General features: G+C 42.3%; 1 protein-coding gene across 2 annotated transcripts; it reads left to right on the top strand.

Moving 5' to 3' along the window:
- Window positions 1–54: 54 nt before the first annotated feature.
- Window positions 55–21,292, top strand: ZDHHC7 (zinc finger DHHC-type palmitoyltransferase 7). 2 transcript variants are annotated; one of them, XM_033069762.1, is made up of 8 exons: window positions 55–162; window positions 5,676–5,761; window positions 8,827–9,155; window positions 11,782–11,906; window positions 16,599–16,695; window positions 16,977–17,058; window positions 18,185–18,315; window positions 19,267–21,292. In XM_033069762.1, exons 3-8 carry the CDS (start codon window positions 8,844–8,846, stop codon window positions 19,438–19,440), a joined length of 921 nt encoding a protein of 306 aa, XP_032925653.1. In that variant the 5' UTR covers window positions 55–162; window positions 5,676–5,761; window positions 8,827–8,843; the 3' UTR covers window positions 19,441–21,292. The 2 variants fall into 2 exon arrangements, with proteins under 2 accessions (XP_032925653.1, XP_032925655.1); XM_033069764.1 differs by lacking the exon at window positions 5,676–5,761.
- The last annotated feature ends 3,402 nt before the right edge of the window (window positions 21,293–24,694 follow it).

Here is a 24,694-nt window from a genome sequence, read left to right as displayed (position 1 = left end):
GCGCCGCCCCCGCCGCTTCCGGCATCCTGCGGCTCCTGGGGAGCCTCGGGAGCCGCGGGCGCGGTGGCGGCGGGCGCGGAGCTCCAACGGCCGGGGCCCGGCCCCAGCGCCCCAGCGCGCCGAGGGCAGCGGGGCCGCCGGGCCGCAGCCGCTGTTGCTGAGGTAAATCCGCTCGCGGTCCCTCCCCGCAGCCCCGGAGGGTCCCCGCAGGAAGGAGCGCGGTGGCCCCGGGAAGGGCGAGCGGGGATGGGGCGCCCCAGGCCGGGCGGAGCGCTGGGCTGCTGGTTGGGCGCAGCTCATGGGGTGTTTCTGCGTCTCCTGTCGTTTCCCCCGTTATTTACACCCCCCAAAAATTAAAGTGTATCCATGAGCAGCTCTGGGAAGCAGCCCGGAGCCCGAGCTGCTGTCGGGGCAGCTCCCGTTCCATTCCCACCTTTCCATCCCATTCCATCCCCCCCTTTCCATCCCGTTCCATTTCCCCCTTTCCATCCCGTTCCATTCCCACCTTTCCATCCCGTTCCATTCTCCCCGTTCCATTCCCCCCTTTCCATCCCGTTCCATTCCCACCTTTCCATCCCGTTCCATTCCCACCTTTCCATCCCGTTCCATTCTCCCCGTTCCATTCCCCCCTTTCCATCCCGTTCCATTCCCCCCTTTCCATCCCGTTCCATTCCCCCCTTTCCATCCCGTTCCATTTCCCCCTTTCCATCCCGTTCCATTTCCCCCTTTCCATCCCGTTCCGTTCCCCTTTTTCCCCGCTGGCTCCGGGGAGTTTCCCTGCTTGATGTGCTTCTCGTTTTCCTCATTTCCAGGAGGGGAGAACAGCTCTTGCAGGAAGTGGGAATGCAAATAGCTCTCAAACGAGAGGGTGGCTTCGTGCAGCACAGCGTGTGTGTGATCTGTGCCATTTAAAAAAAAAGGGATTGGGAAATCTCTGGCTACTTTTTGTGCTGAATATCCACTCGTGTGATGGTATCACGATGCAGAATTACAGTGATGTAACTGTTTGCTTTGCTGGAGACATAATTAGGTTGAAGTCGCCGTGACTGTTCACATTACCAGACTTAAATTAGCTCTTTTGAAGTGGATGCTCTCTGACTTTGTGCATTTACAGATAAAAAGGAGCTGTAGTGGTTCATTAGGAGCTGAGACCGATAGGAAATTTTAGCGGTTTGAGATTAGAGTTAAATAGCTGAGATCTCTTTGTGGCTGAAAGGAAAGGGTAATACTTTTTATCTCTCTAAACACTCTATCTCTCTTCTTGGTTTTCCTTTGGCATAGTATATTTTGTATCATGCACATCTGATGGATTTCATTTTTCTGCCTTTTATGATGATGGAGAAGTTTTAAGGAAAGTGAATTGATGGGATTTTGCAGTGATTGAATGGCTGAACAGGAAGAACGTAGAGGAAATGTGTGGATTTATGTGTCTGATATGAGGAACAAGTGAAACAAAGACTTGAACGTTTATCTAATGAATATTGGAAGTTGTTGGTGAGAATAGTTTGACCAATAGCATTATTTTTTGGAACCTGGAAGGAAGAATCACTTAGATATGGATGTGGGTATAATAGCTGACATTAAAACATGTTTGCCAGCTCGATATCACAGAGCAATCACTGTGATACCTGAGCTCTCTTCAGCTGAGTGTGAGGCTAGAGTGTGCACTGGTGAATGCAAAAATTAGAAATAAAAGAATTACTCTCTTAAGTAGGATGTGATTCATGCAATTGCTGTTGGCAGAGAGGTGAAGCTTTCAGCTTTCACATGCCAATGTTGATATTGGTGTGAGCCTGCAGCCTTGTGGAGTCTAATCTCAATTTGAGCCTGTGGCCCTGTTCCAGAAGAGGCAGAAATCAAAGCCCAGGCACAGATTGTGTTCGTGTCCTTCTCAGGTGAAGGTTGTTTAATCCAGGAGTGTTTTGTCCTTGCTGTGTACCCCAGTGAACTCCTGGTGGATCAGATAGTGTGTTTGGTTCTTTGCTGGCTGGCAAAGTCGTGTATAATGTATTTTCTTTGACTTTCACATCTCAGGGTGAAAGATGTGTTATTGAAAAGATATCCTGCTGAACATCTCTGGAGTTCCTTTGTGCTTATGGAAGAGTGATTTGGTATCACAAATCTGTTCCATGTCTGATAGCAAAGCTTGGTGATGCGTTGTACAAATACGTGTTCTGAATACGTGCATCGGGGTTTTTTTCTTGCATTTTTAAGAAATTCTTTTACCATGAATTCTCATTTCTGGGTTTTGAGGATGTTTATAAAGATGCTACTGGCATAAATCATAGAAATGGGCTGCGTTGGAAGGGATTTTAGTGATCATCTTATTCCCATCCCCTCTGGGAATATCCTCAGCCAGATGGGATTGCTCAGAGCTCCATCCAGCCTGGCCTTGAACAATTCCAGGGATCCAGAGGCAGCCACAGCTTCTCTGGGCAACCTGTGCCAGGGCCTGCCCACCCTCTCAGGGAGGAATTCATTCTGTATATCTAAACTACATTTCTTCTCTTTCAGTTAAAAAATAAGTAATTAGATGATCAGCTTCCCAATAAGACCTTCATACTTGTGCTGAAGTACTTCTGTAAACCTTTAGTCTGAGGTGATTTAGGAGCAGCATATCCCCTTTTCAAAGCTGGGAAGGAGCAATTCCAGTGTTTCCTGATGGGCTGAATCTTGAATCTTGACTGTATTAAATATTTACTCAGTGAATATTCTCTTCAGTGTGTTGCACACAAACAATCACATTAATTCCATGTTCCACTGTGACCTGCAGGGGAGCAGAGATGAACCAGCACAACAGAAGGGCTGCAAGGTATAAATGGGAAATTCAAGAGATAAATATTTAATATCTTACATGAACAGCAGGATTTTGGAGAGATGAGCTGTGCCACTGGGCATGGATTTGGGGATAAGTTCTCCATCACAGGTTGTTTCAGCTGCTCCTCTCCAGAGCTGTGTGTAAGGACATCCCAAATTCCCAAACTGCTGTGAGGCTGGCTGCTAGATAAGTCACTGGGAGAGAATTGAAACCAGCCACAGCTGACTTTTAAAATGTCTTTGCAGCTTGGCTTGCCTGGATCTGTAATAAAAACTGTGATTCTTCTAAATTAGACATTGCTCTGTGCAGACATTATCTGACAGATATTTATCTGTCAGCAGTGAACAGTCCAGATTGCCCATGGAACTGGGTGCAGGAGATTTGCCTGCTTGGTTTACTTAAAACTAACAAGTTCCTGGAATTAATGTTTATTCTATAACCTCTTAGGGAGATTACAGGGCTGTGATTTTGATTTGCCACCAGTGCTCTGCTTCCAGGTAGGATTTAAATCCATTGTATATGAGTGCTGCAGGATTATTATTCTAATGTGCAGTATGTGTTGGTGTCTCTTCAACTATTGGGAGCAATCAGAAATGTTGAAATGAAGGCATTTTCTTTATTGTGCTACCACTGAAGTGGGAGGAATCTTAGGAACTGTCCATTGTGTAGCCTGAAGGAAAAGGCAACAAAAAAAATTATGCTTTGACAGCTGATGGATTTTTAGCCTGTGTATAAATTCTTACTTGTTTAAAAAATTACAGAGAAATAAGCTTTCTTTTTTCCTACAACAATGCTTTTCTATACACCTTCAAAAAATAGCAGGGAAAAGGACTGTTCTTAACCCTGAAGTGCCTGGTTTTTTAAAACTTAATTACCAGTTCAGAGACTTTATGATAAAATTAGTTATGTGGTGTCATTTGTCTTCCTAATGCCCTTGGCAACCTTTTTCCACTAAACCCAGTCGTTTTACAAGGCCATCTTTCTGGTGATCATGAGTTTATAGCATAACTTCTTCAAAAGTTGTTTGGGTTTTTTTATTCCAACAGTACACCTTCATTTTAGACCTGAATTTCAGCACCAGTGAGGTGGAGGTCAGGGGAGACATTCCCAACGTGAGAATTTCAAATAAATGCTAAGAGTGGAACAGGGTTGGGTCAGGTTTAATATAACCACATGTGCAAACATAACAGTGGACATGAAGCACTGAATAATTTGCTGTTATCTGCTGGTGCTAGATAAAGATTTGTAAAAGGTCAAATTAAAAACTGTTGCTTGGTGTATTAGAGGTTGAAGTGTAATGCTTTGTCCTTTTGTACTCTCAGTATGCAATAAAGATTATATTTGTTAGGACAGGCATTGAAGCAAATAAATGAAGAGTAGAGAGAAGCTGTGAGCATCTCACTGGGGATGCTGAGCTCCTCATAAAGAGGAGCTTTCAAACATTGATCCTCTTCCCTCAGAGGGACCAAGGTGTGGGCAGCTGAGAGGAGAAGGGTGAGGAAATCGCATGAAAATGCCTAAATCCATTTTTCCTGCAAAGCTGATCCGAGGGGACACTTGCACACAGACCAGGATCTGGTGAGGCTGTGATAAACACGAATTTTGCACAGGATTGCAGTTGGGATTAGGGGCTGACTGAACAGATCACGTCCCTGTCTCGTCAGTGAACTCTCAGTGAGCAATTGCAGCTGATTGCTGTGAGTGGAATATTTCACCTGCAGAGCTGAGTGTGTTGTGTTCCACTGCTGGCATCCCCAGCCTCAAACTGGGGGGGTGGCACTGCACAGCACTGTGAGTCACTCAGCCTGTCTGCTCCTGTGTCTCTGCTCAGCTGCCACCTAATCATGGCAGTGACAACCCCATGGGTGTGGGTTTCACAATATTGTGAAGTTCAGGGAAGTCTAAAAGCTTATTTGTAAAGCAAACCACAAAGCAATCACAGCTTCCTGCAGTGATACAGAAGATAAGGGAGGGTGCTTTTCAGCTAAAAGGGGATCAGTTAGGATTTGATACCACAAGTTTTTGCTCAGTGAGTGTGGTGAGGCTTTGGCACAGAGAATCTGTGGATGCCCCATCCCTGGAAATGTTCAGGCTGAGGTTGGATGGGGGTTTGGAGCAACCTGGAATAGTGGGAGGTGTCCCTGCCCAGGGCAGGGAGTGGCACTAGGTGACATTTAAACCTTCCAACCCAATCTGTTCAGAAATTCTGATCTATTCATAATGAACATCTGCATCACCATTTAGACTTGCAGTAGAAAGTTTGAGTTTGTTTAAATAAGGTAAGAGACTTCTCCTTTTCAATTCCTCTTGAACTGGGAACATTTGAAAATGGGTACTGAAGAGCTCCACCAGTAATGTTGGATTTGGAGTCTCTATTTCTAACAAGCTGCTTTCTGAAGCTTTTCAAGACAGTGACATTGTATTTGCTGTAGCTCTTAAGTGTCAGAATCCTTATGGTACTCTCAAAATATATTAAGTTAACCTTGCAAATAAGAGTCACAAAATTTACTTCAAAGGAATAAAAACAATGAAGAAGAAAACCCTAGGTACTTCTTTAGGCAGCTTTATTCAGACAGAAATTCAGGCCCACACCTCTTCTGTTCTCTTCCCCAAATAGAAATGTAATGTAAGGTTCTGTGCTGCAATCCTGCTCCTAATGCCATGTGGTGATTTCCAAAAGTTAACAGCTAAAAAATGTCAGGCTTTCAAGTACCTGGTTTTCCAAATAAAGCACAAACTTTTATTGTAACTATATACAGTGTGTTTCAGAGCGCTACTACTGATGTATATTATTTGTATTTAACAGTGTTTTCCTGCTGCAGCTTTGCTAATCAGTTTGTTGGTGATGTCTTTTCAGATTACATCAGACATGACTATGTGAATAACCAGGGATAAGCCAAAGGCAGGACAGGATGTCAGAATAACACACAAAACATTTTTGAGGTATTTGTTTTGTTCTGGATTTCTTTAATTGTGCTAAATTTTTTATTGTTGTCTTTAAGACATTTAAGCAAAATGAATGCAGTAATTCTGTGCCATTCCATACTTAAAACATTCCTTAAAAGTTTTAGAAGCTCTTTTTTTCAAGAAGTAATTGCTGATTTGCATGGTTATCTTCATGTTCCAGCTGCTAATTATAGTTTTATGAATCTTAAATTTTCTCGACCACAGGGGTGGTGATGTCCCAAAGTGCTATTGGACTTAATTGACATAATTGTAGTTTTAACTCTGAACATTTAGACAGATCAGGATAATTTGTAGTGGATGAAAAGAGGGCCTCATCTAGGTTAAGTTAAGCTTGAATTACTTTTAAGGGAGGTGAAGTTTTTTCTTTCCTAAGGTAATTTTCTAGTGTGTGGCAACTTCATCCTTGGCTTAGCAGCTGCATTCTGGTGAGAGAGAGGACTTTTGTCCAAAAAAACTCCAATGTGTGAACAGAAAATATAATTTAATTCCTAGAAATTGTAATAGATCCAAGCAGCAGAGCTGAATTTCAGTTTGTTCTGTTCCACAAGCAGAGAATGTGTCCTTCAGGCACCTCACAGTGTCCTGGGAGCTTCCCAGCTATTTTTGCAGTTGCTCTCACATCTCTGTGCTGCATCTGCATGTATTTATTTTCATTTCTGGTTTCTTGGACTGCTCCTGCCTGGTTCTGACATCAAAGCTTAAGGATCAGAAGGATGTTCTGGGCAGAATGTGTTATTCTGATTCCTGATAAAAAGTTTTTAAAGGGTTTAGATAAACACAGCTTCATCAAAAAACCATCTCAGTGCCAGTGTCTTCACCTGGTAATGGTCACTTGGACCCTTCTAGAGGAACAAAGAGATCCCAGATTCAAGGTCTGGGGATGGAAATTGCAGTGCCACAATCCCTACAGTCGTGTTTGGGCTGCCATTAATGAGGGGACCTCTGTGTGCCTGTCAAAAATCAATAGCAATGCTTTCAGGTTTCTCTCAGACATGGCCTTTAATAGCAGGAATCAATATGAATTTTAGAACACAGTATACTTTTAAAGCAGCAGGATATTCTTGAGGCCTAATGTTTAAGCTTTAATTTATCTCCTGTTTGTTGATAGCATTTCAGTTCTGCCATTCCATATCTTTCCTTGGGAGAGATGTCGGGAAAATAATTCTGTTTTCATGAGAACTGTTAAAACTTCAAGTCTGGTTTTTGCTCCATGTTGGAAGGACAACAAAGCCCTAAAAGAGTTTTCATGAAATTAAATTAATTAATGTGTTCTTTGAAAATCTGATTCATGTAATCCATTGCCATGTTAATTTAACCAGAACCATTTGTTTCCCTTAAGTTTGGGCTGATCATAGACAATTTTGTAAGTTATCCAATATATCTTTGGAACAGGCTTGTGGTTTTTCCAAAACAATAACATTCTTGTCAACAGATTTAGCTGCTTTCTAACTTGCTATGTTGTTTGTTGTGAGCAATGTATTAGAACAGCTTTATTTCCATCCTGGTTTTCCTCTCTACTCTTCCCTTACTTGCTGGAGCAGAATAAAAACTCAACAGTCTGGTGCCATAATTTGCAGTTTTCAGAGACATGAGCTGTAATTTAATGAAGACTTTGCCATTTTAGTTGGAGATAAAAGAGAGAAGTTGAGTTTTTAACAGAAGAGGAGGAGTGGTTGATGAGCGCAGCGTGATGGAAATGAAATCAGTCTAAAATCCCTTTGTCAGGCATTGAAGTTGCATGTTAGTGGTGGTTTAACCCTGGCTGGACACCCACCAAAGCTGGTCTGTGTCTCCCCTCAGCCGGAGAGGGGAGAGAAAATACTAAAAAAAGAGAGCAGATGTACGAGCAGGAGAGGTCCCTCAGCAACTGTCACAGGCTTGACCTGGGGAAATGAGCTTAATTTATTACCAGTGACATTAGAGTAGAATAATAAGAAATAAAAACTAAAACAAAAACAACACAAAAGAGCCACTAATAACAAACAAAAAACCCTAAAACCAAAACCTTAAAAGGTGTCTCCCCTTCTTTCATACTCATCTTACTGTAGTCACAGAATCGCTCAGATGTCAGAATCCCAGTTCTGTTTTGAACCTGAACATGCTTTCCCTCCCAGAAACAAAAACCCTGGGCCACATGTACTCAGTTTCCTCATTAATAATTACAGTAATTTCACCATTATAAGCCGCACCATTTTGACTCCAAAGTGGGCTTATAATCAGGTGCGGCTTATATATGGACAAAGAACAAAAAGTTGCTGCTTTAGTTTGGAGGACAGGTGTCTGCTGAGAAAGGCAGGAGCCTCTCTTTGAAATGGAGAATGTAAACCCCCTCCCTCCAAATTATTATAATTTTGAAATCAAGGGGATTTCAGGCAAAGATATGGGAAATAGGAATAACAGTTCTTTACTAGGGAAATTAAAATAGAAATACAGTACTACAAAGAACAAACCCCAAACCCTGACACAGTCAGAGTACAACCTGACACCCGTCAGGCAGGGTGTTGGCAGCAGTCCCATTCCATGGTGGCTGCATCCTCCTGCAGTGACAGATGTGGCTCAGTTGGAGCAGTGCTCCTGTACAAGGTGCAGTTTCCCTCCAGAGCTCCAGTGGTGATGTGGAGAAATCCGGTTTTCCTCTGGAGTCCAGTGGAGAAAGGGGCTCCCTTAGTGTCCCAAAACCTCTGTTTTTATCTTGGTAAGAAATGTTGGGCTCTTCCCCCTGGCTGGAGCAACTCCCAATGGGATGCAGTAATTTTATCAGTCCCACAGTGGGACTCAATGGCCATGAGCAGAAAATGACTGGCTGGAGGAAGGATGGGTTGTGAAAAGATAAAGAACACTGCCCTGCCTGGTTTCAATGGATGCCCATTAGCAGAATATCTCCCATGGAGATCAGGATCACTGCCCCCACCCTCAACGGATGGTGATAGAACAGATACCTTTTATCACACTCTGTATTGTAACTTGTGGCTTATAATCGTGAAATTACTGTACTCCTAATGCTGATTCTGCTGGTGGTGATGGTGTGTTTGTCCCTGCAGGGTGAGGCCAGCAAACCATGCAGTCATCAGGGCACCGCTTCCGCGATGTCGAGCACCACCCGCTCCTGGCCGACAATGAGAGCTACGACTCCTCCTCCTCCTCCTCGGAGGCTGACATGGCTGAGAGGGTCTGGTTCATCAAGGATGGCTGTGGCATGGTCTGTGCCATCATGACCTGGCTCCTGGTGGTCTATGCAGACTTTGTAGTGACTTTTGTCATGTTGCTGCCTTCCAAAGACTTTTGGTACTCCGTCATCAACGGGGTTCTCTTTAACTGCTTGGCAGTGCTGGCTCTGTCGTCGCATCTGAGGACAATGCTGACTGATCCAGTAAGTACCCAAGAGTTCCTTGGCATTGGATTGTCCCCTCCATCTGCACAGGAGTTGGGACAAGTGATACCAGGTCTTCTTCTGCTGGGAAAAGTAGTGTTAGACTCCAAAATCTTGGTGTTGGGCTCCAAAATCTTGGTGTTGGGCTCCAAAATCTTGGTGTTGGGCTCCAAAATCTTGGTGTTGGGCTCCAAAATCTTGGTGTTGGGCTCCAAAACCCCTCATGTTAGGCTCACCCTAAGCCCCTTGTGTCAGTCTCCAAACCCTGCAGGTTTTGCTGATACCTGTACTTACCAGGATGGTACCTCTACTTCTGTTACTCCATTAATGAAACCATAAAGGAACAGTCAATATAAAATTTATGAAAGTGTTAAGACTCAAGAAGAGCAAATAAAATGCTACTCCAGGTTCTGAAGAAGCTAATCAAGTTTAATTTTCTCTGTCCTCATTTTTCTTACTTTTTCTCATCAGATTTATTTGCAAAATTTGTACCTGTACCCTGTTGCATCTCTTGAAATGCTTCTTCCATTTGTGGCACATGGAAGAATTTTCAGAGGTGGATGTGCTGCAAAACCTCAGGGACACTTTGGCATTGTGGAAAAACCACTGTCCCATGTGATCCCTGCATTTTTGTCTTTAAATATTTTGGGTCAGGGAAGGGAAATTTAAGTTGAACACACATTGAAGCAGTGTAGGTGTAAGAGGTCTTGGAAGTGCTCATTTCTTAGAACTCTTACTATTCAATATTTCAAGAGATTAAATAATTGTACTAAAATTTATTATTATTTTTAGGGAATAAATATGGGAAAAGTGAGATGAGAGGGAAAATATCTATTTTCTCCAGTTTGTGGAGAAAAATGGAGATTTTTGTCCAGTACCAGTGTATAGAGAAGGTTTGAGAGTGTTCAAAAACCCAGCAGAGTGCTGTAGTTAATGATTTTCTAGACCTTTAATTTAGTTCTGCCCACACCCAGTGATGAAATATCACAACTTCTACAAACTGTGACAGCTGAGAGCGTTAATGGTTTAAGGATTTATTGCTTAAAAAATATGAGCTGGTAAAACTGGGTGTCTTTCTAGACCTGTATGTTGTTTTTTATGGGTAAAACATGATCCAAACTGAGATGAGTCACTGCTTTTTTTTTCCCTCCATTCCTTTGCTGCTGACTCCCAGAATGGAAGACACAACTGTGTGATAGAAACTAAGATGAAAGGAGGAAAGGAATGAGCTGCCTCAAAACTTATGTGAATTAAATTCACTCTTGTAACTATAAAAATAGATTTTTGATGGCTGGCTGTGACTGTGTAAGATGGTTTTTGAAACAGAGCATATTTTTGTCAGCAAAATGCTTGAAAGCATGGTCTGAGGTTCTCATCCTTGTGGCAGGTGAATAGAGAAATGTGAGATGTTTACACCAAACATTAACTTGAGTAAGAACCTTCAGATTGCAAAATCCCCCTCAGGAGTACAACATGAGTGTTTAAGGAATTCTCTCTGCCCCCTGTGAGCCCCAGGTCAGGTTTGAAGCACCACTCACCCCAAGAGCTCACCTGGGGCAGGATCTGGGCTGTGTCTTGGGCAACACAAACACAAATTTATTATTCCAGGCCATAAGTAACAAAAACTCCCTGCCTCAGTAGAGGAGTGTTTGGCAATGGAATCTGAATTCCTGCTGGCCTCTTAATTGTGTCTTAAGGTGTCTGTGTCTAGTGCTGCTGTTGCCAGGGTTTTTTTTGTGAATTGGAGAATGTTGCTGAGCTGGAGCAGGCTGTGCCTGTGTGAAGGAAGTGCTGACCTGGAGCGGTTGGTACACAAAGGCCACTGCACTTGGCTGTCACATCCCAGCTTATTTCACAATCACTTCCCCTCACAGATAAGGCTTTACTCCCATCAATGAGCAGGGTGGCAGTGGTGCTGTCCATTATTTTCTCTTTACTAATCCAAATTTAGATCCTAAACTCAGGAGGCTGATGCAGCTCTGTGATAATCAGATCAGAAAATTAATCATTAAAAGTTGATTTCTATTTCAAATGAATTTTTTTTTTTAAATCAGTTCCTTCAACTCTTAACCAAGAAGCTACACAATAAAGAAGAGTAAAGAAGCCAGTGCTGGTCCTGCTAACAGTGTCCAAGCTAAAGATTTTAGGAAAAAACAATGACAGTTCTCAAAACCTTGGGGCAGGTGGTTAAACCCTGACTTCAGGGAGTTGAAATAAAATCTTTTAAGTAGTTGCTGATTTAACTTTTGTGGATGGCTTGACCCATTAATCAAATTCCACAACAAATATTCAGAGTAACTCCTCAGTAAATGATGAGCAGGGCTTGTATCTGCAGGGTGAGATGTGTCCCCCTCTTCATTTCTTTCATTTCTGTGGGCTGGTGGCAGGATATTCTAAGAGAATTAAGCTAATACTAGGCCAGAATGAGTCTTGCTGAATTAAAGCTGAATTTGAGGTCAGGCAGAGGTAATTTGTTCATTTGGAATTGATTCTGGCTTATAGCAGAGTGGCTTTGAATAAATGAACTTATTTCAGCAATTATCCTGGTATTAAGTTATGAAATCTATTTTTAAATGCTCTCATGCCATTTAAGAAGCTTTCTCTCCTCTAATTGAAATGATTTCAGGGGGCTGTGCCCAAAGGAAATGCCACTAAAGAATACATGGATAATTTGCAACTGAAACCAGGAGAAGTGATCTACAAATGTCCCAAGTGCTGTAGTATCAAACCTGAGCGTGCACATCACTGCAGGTATGCCAGAAATCCTTAAAGAGTTCTGCAATAACCTCATCTTTTTAAATTTTTCCCACCCCCCCACAAATTTCTTTTGGTGTCCTAAACTTTCAAATTCCTACTCTGCAGAGTATTTTATAAGTGTGATGTACTGTGGCCAAAAATGATTGTGGATGAGGGGAGTGAAGTAAGCGACTCAAAGATTTATAAAAAGAACTGTGCTCTGGTGTCTTAAATAATTTTGATCTGTGAATGTTTTTTTCCTGTGCATCATTCCAGTTATTGTGCTGTGCTGTGGGTAATGCAGGCCAAAGAAGAGAATCTCAAATTTCTGAGAGGAGCTGGTTTAAGAAATTATTCCTGCAGTCCTAAATTAACAAAATTTAGAGTAGTTTAAAATGCTTATTTTGTGTCATCTCTTCTTTGCAGTGCAGTTGGAGTTATATGGGAATTGGCAGGTTATTTTCCCAAAGTTGCATGAATAATTTGTTAAATGCACTTCTGCTTACTGAAAATCCATTTGAATAAGGACAGAAGTGATGATCATTTGAACTAAACACGCTGTGGAAGAGAGAGTAAATGTGTATTTTTGATTCTCCATCTTTGGAGTTTTCAGTCACTGTGGAAATGCTTTTGTAGTGTTTATTGTGTGCCAGCTGAAAATAGCTGTGCCTGCATAATCAAGGCTTATATAAAGATGCAAATGCTTCTGGTGGCTCTCTAGGTGTGGGGAGTGATGTGTGTTGAGTTGTGAGAAGTATTAAATTGAGTCTCTGAGTGCCTGTCAAAAGAAGAGAGCAGAGTCTTGTCAGGACTCTGAGATGATTCTGGAGCTTTGTGGGTTCTGAATTAAAAGCCTGGTGTGTGTCAGTGCTCAGTGCAAATGCTATGGCTGAGGAGCTGCTCCCATTTATAAATACTCAGCCTTGGCATGGAGCTCGTTCTTCTCTCAGCTGTGAGTGGGTTTTGTATCTGGAGTGTGAAGGGAGAAGCTCCACGGATAAACAGTGAGTATGGAATTATCTCCAGCTCCCTTGTGCATGGTTTAGGCTGGCTTTGCTCAGGTGCACATCCCAGGGCTGTGCAGGGAGAAGTTCCATGGATGAACAGGTGAGTGTGGGATTATTTCCAGTTCTTTTGTGCATGGTTTAGGCTGCCTTTGCTCAGGTGCACATCCCAGAGCTGCCTGGCTGTGCAGGGAGGAGTTCCATGTATAGACAGGTGAGTATGGAATTATCTCCTGCTTGTCTGTGTGTGGTTTAGGCTGGCTTTGCTCAGGTGCACATCCCAGGGCTGTGCAGGGAGGAGTTCCATGGATAAACAGGTGAGTGTGGGATTATTTCCAGCTCTTTTGTGCATGGTTTAGGCTGGCTTTGCTCATGTGCACATCCCAGGGCTGCCTGGCTGTGCAGGGATGGTGCTGCTGCTGCTTTCCCAGCCCTGCAGTGTTCACTGGAGAGGATGGCTGGGGCTGGAGGCAGCACAGCTGCTCCTGGGGCAGGATGGGAGGGGGAGATCCCTGGGGATCCAGGAGAGCTGTGCAGTGTTCACATGGCCTGGCTCTGGCTGTGGGCTGCACTGAGGGACACCTGGATGTCACTGATTTTCTCATCCCATATTCAGGTTGATTCCTGCAGAGACCTTGCAGGTATCTGTGGAAAGCATTTCCCACATCTTTGGTCCTGGCAGGATTTGCTAATTTGGAAGGAGCCCTAAGTGAAGACATCATATGTTGAACTCCATATGACAGAAAAAGAGCTGGAGTATCAGAGATCCTGGAGCTCAAATACCTTCTGTATAGCAAGAATTTGAGCAACATTTATTGTTAAAGCAGAGCAAAACTGGATAATGTCTGTGATGAAGGAAATACTGATATTTTCAAAGGGTTTGTTTTCCCCAAGCACCTGTTTGGGGATCCAGCTTTGTGTGTTTTAGGAATTGTTTTAATCCTTGGTCAAATATTGTGTCAGATGTTTTACCTAAGGGCAAAGGAGGCATTTTGGGGTTTGCTCAGTTCATCCCTGGCAAATCTGAAAGAGAAAGCCAGAGCCTGGAAGTGTTGTGAGGCTGCTGTCATGTTTTTCTCAGTAGTTGGATTTCTGGTTTAATTGCCTTTGTTTCTGTTAATCTGATTCTTTGCCTTGGATTTATCGCTGCAGGAGTTTACCCAATAGAAAAAAAGGGTTTGTTTGATTATGCTGCCAATTTTTTTATTGGCTTGCAAACCCATTCCAAGGACATTAAAAGGATGGTTTAGTCCCAAGTATTCAAAGTGGCAATTTGCTGATAGAAGAGACTTGAAAATGGAAATTGAAGTTGGTTGCTGTTGGGAAATACTTACACTGAGAGCCACAGTGCATGTTTTGAGTAGTAAATTATTAACAGAAGAGACTCTTAGGATGTAGTTACGAAAATTGTTGTGCAACACTGCAACAGAAGTTCTTTTAAGGAAGAAAAATAGTTTCATAATACACATTAGTGATGGGGAAAAGAGCAAGAACCTTTTATTTACAGCTAAGCATCTCTGAAATACATTAAAGTGACATTTTAGCAAGCAGTTCATATTTTTGGCACAGGGAAGAGCCCCATCCTGAGTGAAAGGGATTTCATTTTCACTGAAGGAGCACAGCTGTCATCATTTGTGCCTGTTCTGAGTGCCTGTGTCTGTGTGTGGGGAGCTGTTAGTGTGAAATAAGTCACTGAGATGTTTCCACCAGGCTCCCAGGGAATATCTCTTACCCACACCCATTTCTCTTGAGTCTTTAGCTGTGTCATTTGGCACTCAGAGCTGCAATTGCACCTGCCTGAGTTCATGGAGCAGCAATTCCAGGTTGGAGGAGAGACTTTCCTCCATCCCCAGCTGATGTTCTGTTTGCTTCTGTCTTGTGAACGACCCCAGGCACAGCTCAGGGAGGGATTTCCCCAAACTCCTGCTGCATAAAAAGGAATAAAATACAAGGGATGGGGTAGGAAGAAGGCAGAAGCACTGCCTGAAGCATTGCTGTGAGATTGTTGGTGGGAGATGAGGAATGAAGGCAGGGTTCCAGGTTATCTGAGCTCTTGTGAGAGCTCTGTGTGGGCTTGTGAGAAACTGTGAATGAGCAGAAGCGAGTCCTGCCCACCTCACATCCTGCAGCATTTCAGCTCCATTGAGCCTGGCTAGGATTTTACTCAGCACTTCACATTAATATTGTTTTTAGAGTGCTGGCACAGGGTCTGTGGCACATCAGGAGCTTTGTCTGCTTGTGGTATCAGGGAAATGAGAGACTGAGCTTGCAGGCAGCAAGGAAAGACTTTTGAGGAGCCTCCTGAATGTCTCCTCTGAAGTGATACCCAATTTTCCTGCACCAGAGAGTGGTTGTGGTGTTTATCTGGTATTGGGATTTTTGCTTGTATTTAAAAAGTGTTTTGTAGCAGAGGATGAATTCTGTTTAATGCCCATAAAACAAGGTGCAGGGGGAATGTGGGGGCTGGATTCTGACAGCTCAGAGCAAAGGCAGCTTCATTTGGGATTCTTCCCATGACCTGCACAGTGGTGTGCTCTGCCTCGTGCTGAATTACCTTAGAATCATACAAATGTGATGATTTAAAAAGTATTTTCTGCCTCAGAGCATTGATTTCCCCCCACACCTCCCTGTTTTGTCTCTCCAGTGACAGTCACCCAGCTTTGCTTTGTGGTGTGTCACTGCAGCTCTTGTAGGTACCACACAGAAATCAGCCTGTGCTAAAAACAAAGGGGTTTCAATAAGAGTGCCTGCATTTTTTTGGGCTTATTTGGCTTGGTGACTGCTGAAGTGAAAATGTTTCATATTCTGGGTATTCTATGGGAAAATCTGGAGCACTGAGTGTGTGTCTTCAGTACAAAGCTGGGAAAATGGAATATCAGCATTGCTTAAGCTATTGATTTATGAAGAACTACAACAGATGTTGCAACTGTTTTGTTTTTGGTGTGTAATTCTTCATATTTGGCTGCAGAACTGAGCCCTCTGCTGCTGCATGGCTGATGTAAAATGGGGTTATTGGGGTATTTGACTTCTGTGGACATAGCCTTGACCCCAAACTGGGCAGGAGCCAAGAGAACCAGGAAAGAGCAGGAGTGTTCAGGAAGTCATGAACAAGCAGCCACTCGATAAGGGCTGGTTGGAGTTTCAATATTTGTGTTTTCTGTTGGGAAAGCGAGGTTTGATATTGTAAGCTGTGCTTTAGTTGAGATTTTCAGGCATAAGTTTAGAATTTTATGGCTGGTTGAGACCTCAAGAGTGACATCTTGAAGATGTGAAGCATCTTTACAAGCAAAATTTACAACTTGAAAGCCTGTAAACATGAAATATTTACTTTACCTAAAAAACTTTTCCAGAAGGGAAAAGGTTTTTTTAATACTGAGTATAGACAAGGCTGAAACTTTGCTCATTCTGAGCCACAAGTGTCTGAAGTTCTGGATTTGCTGGGTTGTGTGTTTGGCTATGCAGGGATTGAGTTTCATTGTGAGGAGTATTTTAATGTACACAGTCCATTTTGGAGCAAGCAAAAGCTGAGTTGTGAGAGGGAACAAACAGTTTCTTTACAGAAATGCAAATAAAATCCCTGTGTGCAGTTTGTCAAGAAAAACTTCAGCACATCTGACACATCTCACACTGTGACCACTGGCTGCCCTTGTTTCTGCATTTAAAATTCAGTTTCTCAACAGAAGCCTCTTGTCCTTTCTTGCAGTATTTGCAAGCGCTGCATCCGAAAGATGGATCACCACTGCCCCTGGGTGAATAACTGTGTGGGGGAGAAAAATCAGAGATTCTTTGTTCTGTTTACGGTGAGTGAGCAGCTGGATTTTAGTCTGAACCTACCTTAAAACAAATTGATGTTGTAAGTGATGTAGGTAATCACTTATTCATTTATTTATTAATTACATAAATGTCATTTATGTCTAGTGAGGAATGGCTTTAGGACATGATTGTGTTGTTTGGTTGGCTGGGTTTTTTCCTTCTATTTCTACCCACATTCATTTTAATTTTGTGTTCTTTCAAAGTTGCTTGGTTTTGCTGTGTTTTTTGCAGTGGCAGTGAGTGAAATGATGCTGTCTCTTGTTTGCAGATGTACATAGCCCTAATTTCAGCTCATGCTCTTGTACTCTGTGGATTTCAGTTCTTCTCCTGTGTCCGAGGGCAGTGGACTGGTGAGCAAATAAATATTTCATTTTCATTATCATAATCTAGCAGATATTAGGGAAAAGTCATAGCATTCCTATTTTTGTCCCATCTTTAAGTGATATCCTTAAAATCTGTTTATCCACCACTCTCCTTTTTTCCTTCTGGGTTTTTTGCCCCCTTTCCTTCAGTCATTTTCTGGGAGAGCTGGGGCTGTCAGGGATATTCTCACTCCCTTTACACACAGGAGTAATTTATTACATCTGTAGTAGGAAGGAAACTGAGCTGGTCCTTATCCACCTCAGCACCTAAATTTGGGCTTTGTGTGCCCCAGCTCAGTTCTGGGAGTGACACCTAAAATTTAAACAGATTTCTCCCTCATTCCATTACTGGAGTCAAATGAGGGGCTCCTGCAGGAAAAAAAAAAAAAAAGTAAATGATCCCAGTTTTTTTTATTTAGGCTTCTGGCTTGTGTTTCTCAATCTTCCAGTGTGCCAGAGCTCATTCTGGTCTTGTGCTTTTGGCAATTGTTGATGTGTTCTTTTGGTGTATGAAGCAACAGGGAAATCAGTGTGGTTTTTATTTTTTTCTGAATATTTTATTAAATGGATGGAATCTTAGAACTTTTTTATTTTTACTTGAAATATTCACCTTCCTGTACACTATCCCTGTTTAAATATAATTGAGTTAATCAGGTGATGAGAGGCTCTCCAGAGATGTGTGAGGCTGAACCCGATTGCTTTGTGTGAAGAATTAAAAAAGAAAGAGCAATAAAGCAATCACAGCCAGGTGTTACATCTGTATTAGCAAGTCAGGGCTGACAGTGGGGATGGTTTCACAGCATCTGTCGTGCAGGGAGCTCCAGGCTGCTCTCTCATGTGCACTTCTGGGTTCTTCACTCACCTCATGTGCAAACATTTATCTGATAGCCTTGAAATCCCAAGGCAGGATTGCAGAATTAGTTACCACGTGCTTTATAGGAAGCCAGAAGTGTTGCTGCCATAAAATTCTTTATTTTCTCAATTAGCAAATAAAACTGCAGCAAAATCAGAAGTTTGTTTTAAATGTGAAATATTATTTCAAGTGCCAGACATGTAGGACATGCTCTGTAATTTGCTGTTGGGATTTTTTTGTAACTACATGTCTCATTTTCAGAGTGCAGTGACTTCTCCCCACCTGTAACTGTGATCCTGATGATCTTCTTGTGCCTTGAGGGTTTTCTGTTTCTCACTTTCACTGCAGTCATGTTTGGCACCCAAATCCACTCAATATGCAATGATGAAACGGTAAAAACCTTCACTTTTTGTATTCTGTACAATTTATTCTGGGAAGATGGGATTAGATGTGGTTTAATTTGCATGAGGAGAGGCTCTTTGGAGAGGGCTGCACAACTCCAATAGTTCTTCACTTTTATTTTTGACAGCTGGGAAGATTGGTTTGGTTTTCTGGGGGTTGCTTTCTTGCAGAAGTTCTTGCACTATTTGCTTCTCTGACATTTTGTAGTTTGGTTTTAAATTAAAAGAATGCAAAGCTTCTGAGTTGAGGTTTGACTTTCCCTTTTTAGCTGGCACAAATTCCTGCTGGGTGCAGGGGAAGTGTTTACACTGAAAAATCACTCTCACCTCACTTTGATAGTTTTTATCAGAGGATAAAACAGAGTTTGGGCCATTGGCTCCCTTGTCCTTAGATCTTGACAAAATAATTGCCTGGAAACAAGGAAATTGAATCCTTTGACTGTTCAATATTTTCTCATGTTTAAAAGTGTATTTCTGTACTGAGGAGTAAATGCAAAACAACTGGTAAATATTGAGCCTTCATTAGTGGGAAGCACAAAAAATGACCATCAAAATAATGCATTTGGGAGAGGAATCCTGCCTCCAGTAATTGTGGAGCAGGAGCCCTATTGTCTGCTTTCAGTAATGAAGTAAACAACTTGTAGTGTAAGATATTGCATGTGGATCCCAGCTTTTCTGGGATTTTTGTCTTTTAGCTTGAGGGGGGAGGGACTGAGATAGGTCAACCTTGTTGTACATATTTTATGTTCCAAATCTTCTTCCCTGTATCCACAGGGCTAAAACACTTTCTAACTTCTTCCTTAATAATTAATAAATAATAATAATAAACCAATCAGCTGAGGAACACCACAACAAACCAACACAATAAAAACGCAAACGCGGTTTTTACACCATTAAACTAAACCTGGGGCTTAGTGCATCCCTGCCTGTGTTTATTTGCAGGAGATTGAGAGACTGAAGAGTGAGAAGCCAACGTGGGAGCGCAGGCTGCGCTGGGAAGGGATGAAATCAGTTTTTGGGGGCCAGCCCTCCCTCCTGTGGATCAATCCTTTCGCAGGATTCCGGATCAGGCGACTTCTGCGAGGAAAGAAAGGAGGACCTGAGTTTGCTGTTTGAGTCTAAATATGCTGGAACTTGCAAGAATCCTATATAATATTTATTTTGGGGGCCAGAGAAGGCTGTCTACATATAATCTGTGACCAGGTGAAACTGATATCAGACATTTGCTTGTAGCAAGCAGAGTTTTCTACGTTTGTTGTCACAGACATCTCATTAATTCCGAGACAGGAACTGGATCTGCCATGATCTTCACAGCAGGATACCAGAGCAAAAGCACGTGGTCACACTAAAGAAGCCAAATGTTGTCATGCTACTGTAATTTATTTTCTGAGATTACTTCCCCATTTTTTTTTTGTTAAACCCTTTTTATTTGATAAATGTCTGGGGAATTGCCTGTGTGTTTTTCTAACGAGTCGAAGTCGTTGGATGCAGTTGTCAATCATTAGGAGGAGCATTCTGGTAGAAGTTGATCTCCAGTGAGACACAGCCTTCTCAGCCCAGATTTCAGGGAATTGTGCTTTGTTCAGTTCTCCTTTCTCTTTCAGCTTGTCCCTCTGTGCCTCACACATTGCTGGTGTGCAGGTGATGCCAAGGACTGGTGCCCAGCACTGTCACACCCTGCCCAGTGTCTTCCCAAAGCATGGCCTGTGTTTGGCAGTGTCCATCCCACCTGGCATTGAGGGAAAGGATAAATTTTCACTTGGAACCTGGCTGGGATGTGCAGTTCCAGTTCTTCATGCCTTGAGGGCAGAGGAACCAGTGGGATCAGTGTCCTGCTGTGTGAGGTGACAGTGAGTGGACAGATTGGGGGTAATTCACTGCAAACACTTTGTCCTTGTAGGGTCTTGCTCTACCCCTTTTTTACTGTACAGACTTTTCATAGAGGGAAAGCTGTTAATGATCCCTTAAAGCAGAGGAAAGAGGCAACTTCCCTCCTTTCTCAAGTACAGCACACCTTAAGTGTAGAAATATCTGCAATAGAACAAGTTACTTTGAATTTAACCATTTCCAACCAAAACTACTTGGAAGAAATGAGAGCAATATAGGTCTAGAACTGCTTTATATGGGCCTGACAAACAACAATAGTGCTAAAAAATGTTTATAAATCTGCAAGTAATGAAATACAAGCTGTAAGTAATAAAAATCCAGCTAAAAGATGATTCTTTAAAAATGACATTTAGACTATTTTTTGTATTATTCTTAACCTATAAACTACTGACCATATAAAGGATAAAGCAGGAGCCTTGATGCATAGCTTGAAATCGTGCCTAGAAAGTAAATAGCTCCCTGTTTTGGGGCTTGCCTTAAAATTGTCCTGTTCTTGCTTTTGCTCAGCCAGTGGCACTGGTGACCTGTCCCACCTCAAGCAGCTCAGAGCCCTGCATTCCAACCTTTGTGCACTTCAGGAGCTGTTTCCTTTCTCAGTGCCCTGCTTCTCCATCTCTCCGTGGCATCCTGAGCCCAGCTCCATCACTTTCTGTTCCATGGGGTGCCTGAAGGTACTGAGGGATCCATTTCTTGTCTGTGGCCCTGTGAACAAAACTGTGCAATACTTTGGGATATTTTCACTTTGCTTGGGGGAGGGGGGTGGTTTCCTAGGTGGAAATCCACTGGAATTGCAATCTGATGAACAAAACTGAGGGGGAAGTGGAAGTTCCACAGAATTCTGTGCACATTCAGTTACACACCTTAAAGATTTGGGAGGGGGGAAAAAAATTGTCTGGCTTTGTCCTGAGGCTCTTACTGTGTATATTGTTCAATGGGAAAATCAGAAAATAACACTCCAGGTGGTTGAACCCTGTGACTTGGCAAATGTGTGCGTGTGAAATCCGGTTTACTTGGCTTTTCAAATCCTTACGTTGTAATTTTTTTTTTTTTAATGTAAAAAAGAATAAACTAATGAATTAAAGTCTTAGTTGATTAACTTCTCTACATGTCAGGTTTTTTTTCACATATATTTGGATTGAAGCAGTTTCCAGGGAAATAGTCTTGAATCCTTTGGTTTGTAATTAATTTGTATTTATATTAACAAGTGATAGTGCTCCAAATTAAAGAGGCTTCTCTGTTAATTAAAAATTTTAAGCTACACTCTTTTAGCCCTTCTTGGGCATTCCCTTTTCTTCATCCTGTAATTGCTTATTGTAGAGCCATGGAATGATTTACAGGGGAAGGGACCTTAAAGCTGTTCTTGTTCCCACCCTGTTTGTCTGAGGTGAGTGGGGAAACACTTCCAATGTGCAAACTTAACCTCAGCATCCCAGCCTTTGCACTTCCAGGCAATTTGGGATAAACACAGGTTTGAATCTCCAGCTTTTCTGTGCAAATGTTGGATTTTTCCTCTGTTTCTGCAGCTTCAGGAGCAAACAGTTGTGAGCCTGCAGAGCAGCAGGGTGGGAGTGTTCACCCAAACAAGGGGGAGGAGAACAAATGGCAGGAGAGGAGGGGGAGACTCAAAGCTGTTCCTTTCCCCTTTGCCATCATTCTGAAAAACACTTGGAGATATTCTCTGGGTCTGTATCACACTCTGATGTTTCTATGGAGAAAAGAGCTCCAAATCCATGAGCACAGACTGTGCCAGTGCTGCTGGGATTTTGGGGCAGGTTAATGATTTGATTGTGTTTGTGGATATTTTAGGGAAGAGTTTATTTTCTGAAAGGAACAGACGTCCCTGCAGATGGATCCTGCCAATTTATCTCCTTTTTATTTTCTTGTTTAATTTCTAGTAGCAATGGCAGTGTTGTTCCAGGAATCCTTTCTGATGTCTTGGACTTAGCAAGAATTCATTTATGGATTTCTTTATGCCTGACCTGTGCAGAAATGTTAAATTTCTACAATTGTTCTGCTTCTCTCTGTTGGCTCCAGGTCCAGTGCTGTTGGAGAAAGAAAGTGGCTTAAGGGGTTTTGAAATAGAGAAATTGGGCTGTAAAATGATTCTGGAATCTGTTAATAGCACTAAAATGAGATGCACCAGCATTGGTTCTGAATATTTTTTTTTTTCTTCTGAACAGGGTTACAGGTCAATCCCTATTTTAATGTGGTTGGTGCTTCTTCATTGATTGTTAAATTTTTATTCTGCTGCTTTCTCTTAGCATTTTTTGTTCTGAATATATTTTAATTTTTTTCCCTGCCTGTATTCCAGTAGCACATCTACTCCTGTCCTACACTTCACTCTTCTCATCCCCAACCAGAGCCCTGGAAATTTTCCAGCAGGCAGCAAAGCAAGCACAGACTCTTTTTTAAACAGAAGCAAAACTTTGCACCTCTAAAATATTTCTGCAATTTCTCATAATATTACAGTACAGCATAAAGTTAATGTTGGACCCAGATTATTAGAATTGGCAAGGAAAGGGATAACTCAGAAATACTTAAGATTTTCTTTCCTAAGTTGCCCCATTCTGATAAGCAGCTAGCACCTGACAAGAGAAATATTAAATTATGGCTTTGAGCTGCTTTTGTTAACAAAATAATGATTTCAATAAAATAGTCACTTCCAAGATGTGTTTGCATAAGAATATTGGTTTAATTTACAGTGGGGTTTGAGACAGGGAAGCCAGAAAGTCACAGCAAAACTCTGTATTTTGGGCCTTTATACGGTAAATGATTCTTACTGCAAACCTTCACCAGAGCAGCTGAGCACTGGGGGCTGAGTTTGATACCCACTGCTGCATGGACAACTTTATTTTCTTTGTGAATTCCATCAGTATCCAGTGCAAGCCAGGCCTTGCAGCCAGAGGTGATTCTTTTTAATGAAAAATAGATTTCTGTATTGGAGAAATCGGTGGAGAGCCTTGGAAACTTGGTTTTGAATTCAAGAAAAAAGGCGAACTGTCCAGATGAAATACGAGAATATGTAATTTATTTCCCCCATAGATTTATTTCCTTACCATTAATGAGTATAAATGTACATTTAGTGTCTGGAAGAGGAATGGAATGGAGCTGCTGGAGGCACTGGAAGCAATGCTGGCTCAGAACAGTTGCATCTGTCATGCAGCAGGAATGCCTGCAGTGGAACCTGCTTTCCAGATAGAGCTGTTTCAAATCAGGGTTATCAGCACAAAATGCCAGATCAAATTCATCAGAGGCAGGAGAAAAAGAAAACATTCTGATGCAGGTGAAATTGGAGCCTCTCTCTGGTGGCTTTCAGCTCTCCCTGGTGCAAGGCTGAAATCCCCCTGCTGCTGGAAGCTGGGATGCTCTTCCCAAGTCCCCTTTGAGTGCCTGGGGTTGTGTTTCCTCCAGCTGAGCATCTCCAGGTGCTCCCCAAACCCCTCTGGGCTGCCCCAGCTCGGCTCTGCCGTCAGCAGGGAGGGTTGCCTTGGAAATTGGTGCAGAGGGGCAGAACCAGGAATTCTCCATCGTGTCCCAGTGCTCAGCACGGCCACTGCTGATCCCTCAGTGGCTGTTTCATGTGTTTTGTTGGTGCACAAATGAGCTCAAGTGTTGTGGAAATCTGGTAATTTGCTTTTTAATAAAGTGCCATTCATTCAAATCAACTCCATAGCACGACAGCACTTTGGGAACTCTCAAGGCTGTGGAGTCACCACTGGGCTTATTTACTTTAATTAATTAATAATCCCACCACTGGGCTTATTTAGTATTATCATTTTACATTTTTTAAATGTAAAATGATTACATTTTACATTAAGGCAGAAACACCTTGTTTTAAACACAAACCCTTTTTATAAAAAGTGCTTCACACACCTGCCTGTTTCTTTTCTTGGCTAATTTAGAGTCACATTGCAGACATTACAAAGAAAACAAAACTACAGGAAAATCATGTCTATTTACTGGGAAAAGGTATTTTGGGGCACTTGCTTCTCCCAAAAATGTTTGCAGTAGAAGTTTGCAGAAGATAGAAGCAGGGATTGGGATAAATCAGTCTTCATTTGGGGGTTAGCAGAGCAGCAGTCACTGTGAGAGGCAGAGACCTTTGCTGCTGTCTGGGTTAGAGGTGCTGACAAGGTGGAGTCCATCCAATGGCTCACAAATAATGGAAATGATGGAAAATAGCAAAATGTTGGTGTTTCTGTTCATAAAAAAAGAGCTGGACAGCATTAAATGCTGGCTGCCCTGTTTTGACAAGGCCCCTCTGGGTGGAATAAGCTTTTTAGGGTTATGATGATATTTTTCCTAAAGCTTAACAGGAGAAGTGGGAGTGTAATTAATGAAATTTGTGATTTTTCATGCCAATTTAGGCCAGGCTGTGTGCATGAGGGGTTACCAAGAGCTGTGCAAGGCACTGGGATGGATGGATGGATGGATGGATGGATGGATGGATGGATGGATGGATGGATGGATGGATGATGGATGG

This window comes from Catharus ustulatus, chromosome 11, assembly GCF_009819885.2.
Source record: "Catharus ustulatus isolate bCatUst1 chromosome 11, bCatUst1.pri.v2, whole genome shotgun sequence".
Taxonomy (NCBI): Eukaryota; Metazoa; Chordata; class Aves; order Passeriformes; family Turdidae; genus Catharus; species Catharus ustulatus.
The sequence above is the reverse complement of the archived record's forward strand: the minus strand, read 5'-3'. Positions and strand labels throughout refer to the sequence as shown.

Excerpts from the sequence above, each read along its gene's own strand:
- ZDHHC7 (XM_033069764.1), top strand. The coding sequence starts at position 8,844 with ATGCAGTCATCAGGGCACCGCTTCCGCGATGTCGAGCACCACCCGCTC. Across the intron at positions 9,156-11,781 it reads GGACAATGCTGACTGATCCA|GGGGCTGTGCCCAAAGGAAA; the intron begins GTAAGTACCCAA and ends AAATGATTTCAG. Across the intron at positions 17,059-18,184 it reads TGTCCGAGGGCAGTGGACTG|AGTGCAGTGACTTCTCCCCA; the intron begins GTGAGCAAATAA and ends TCTCATTTTCAG.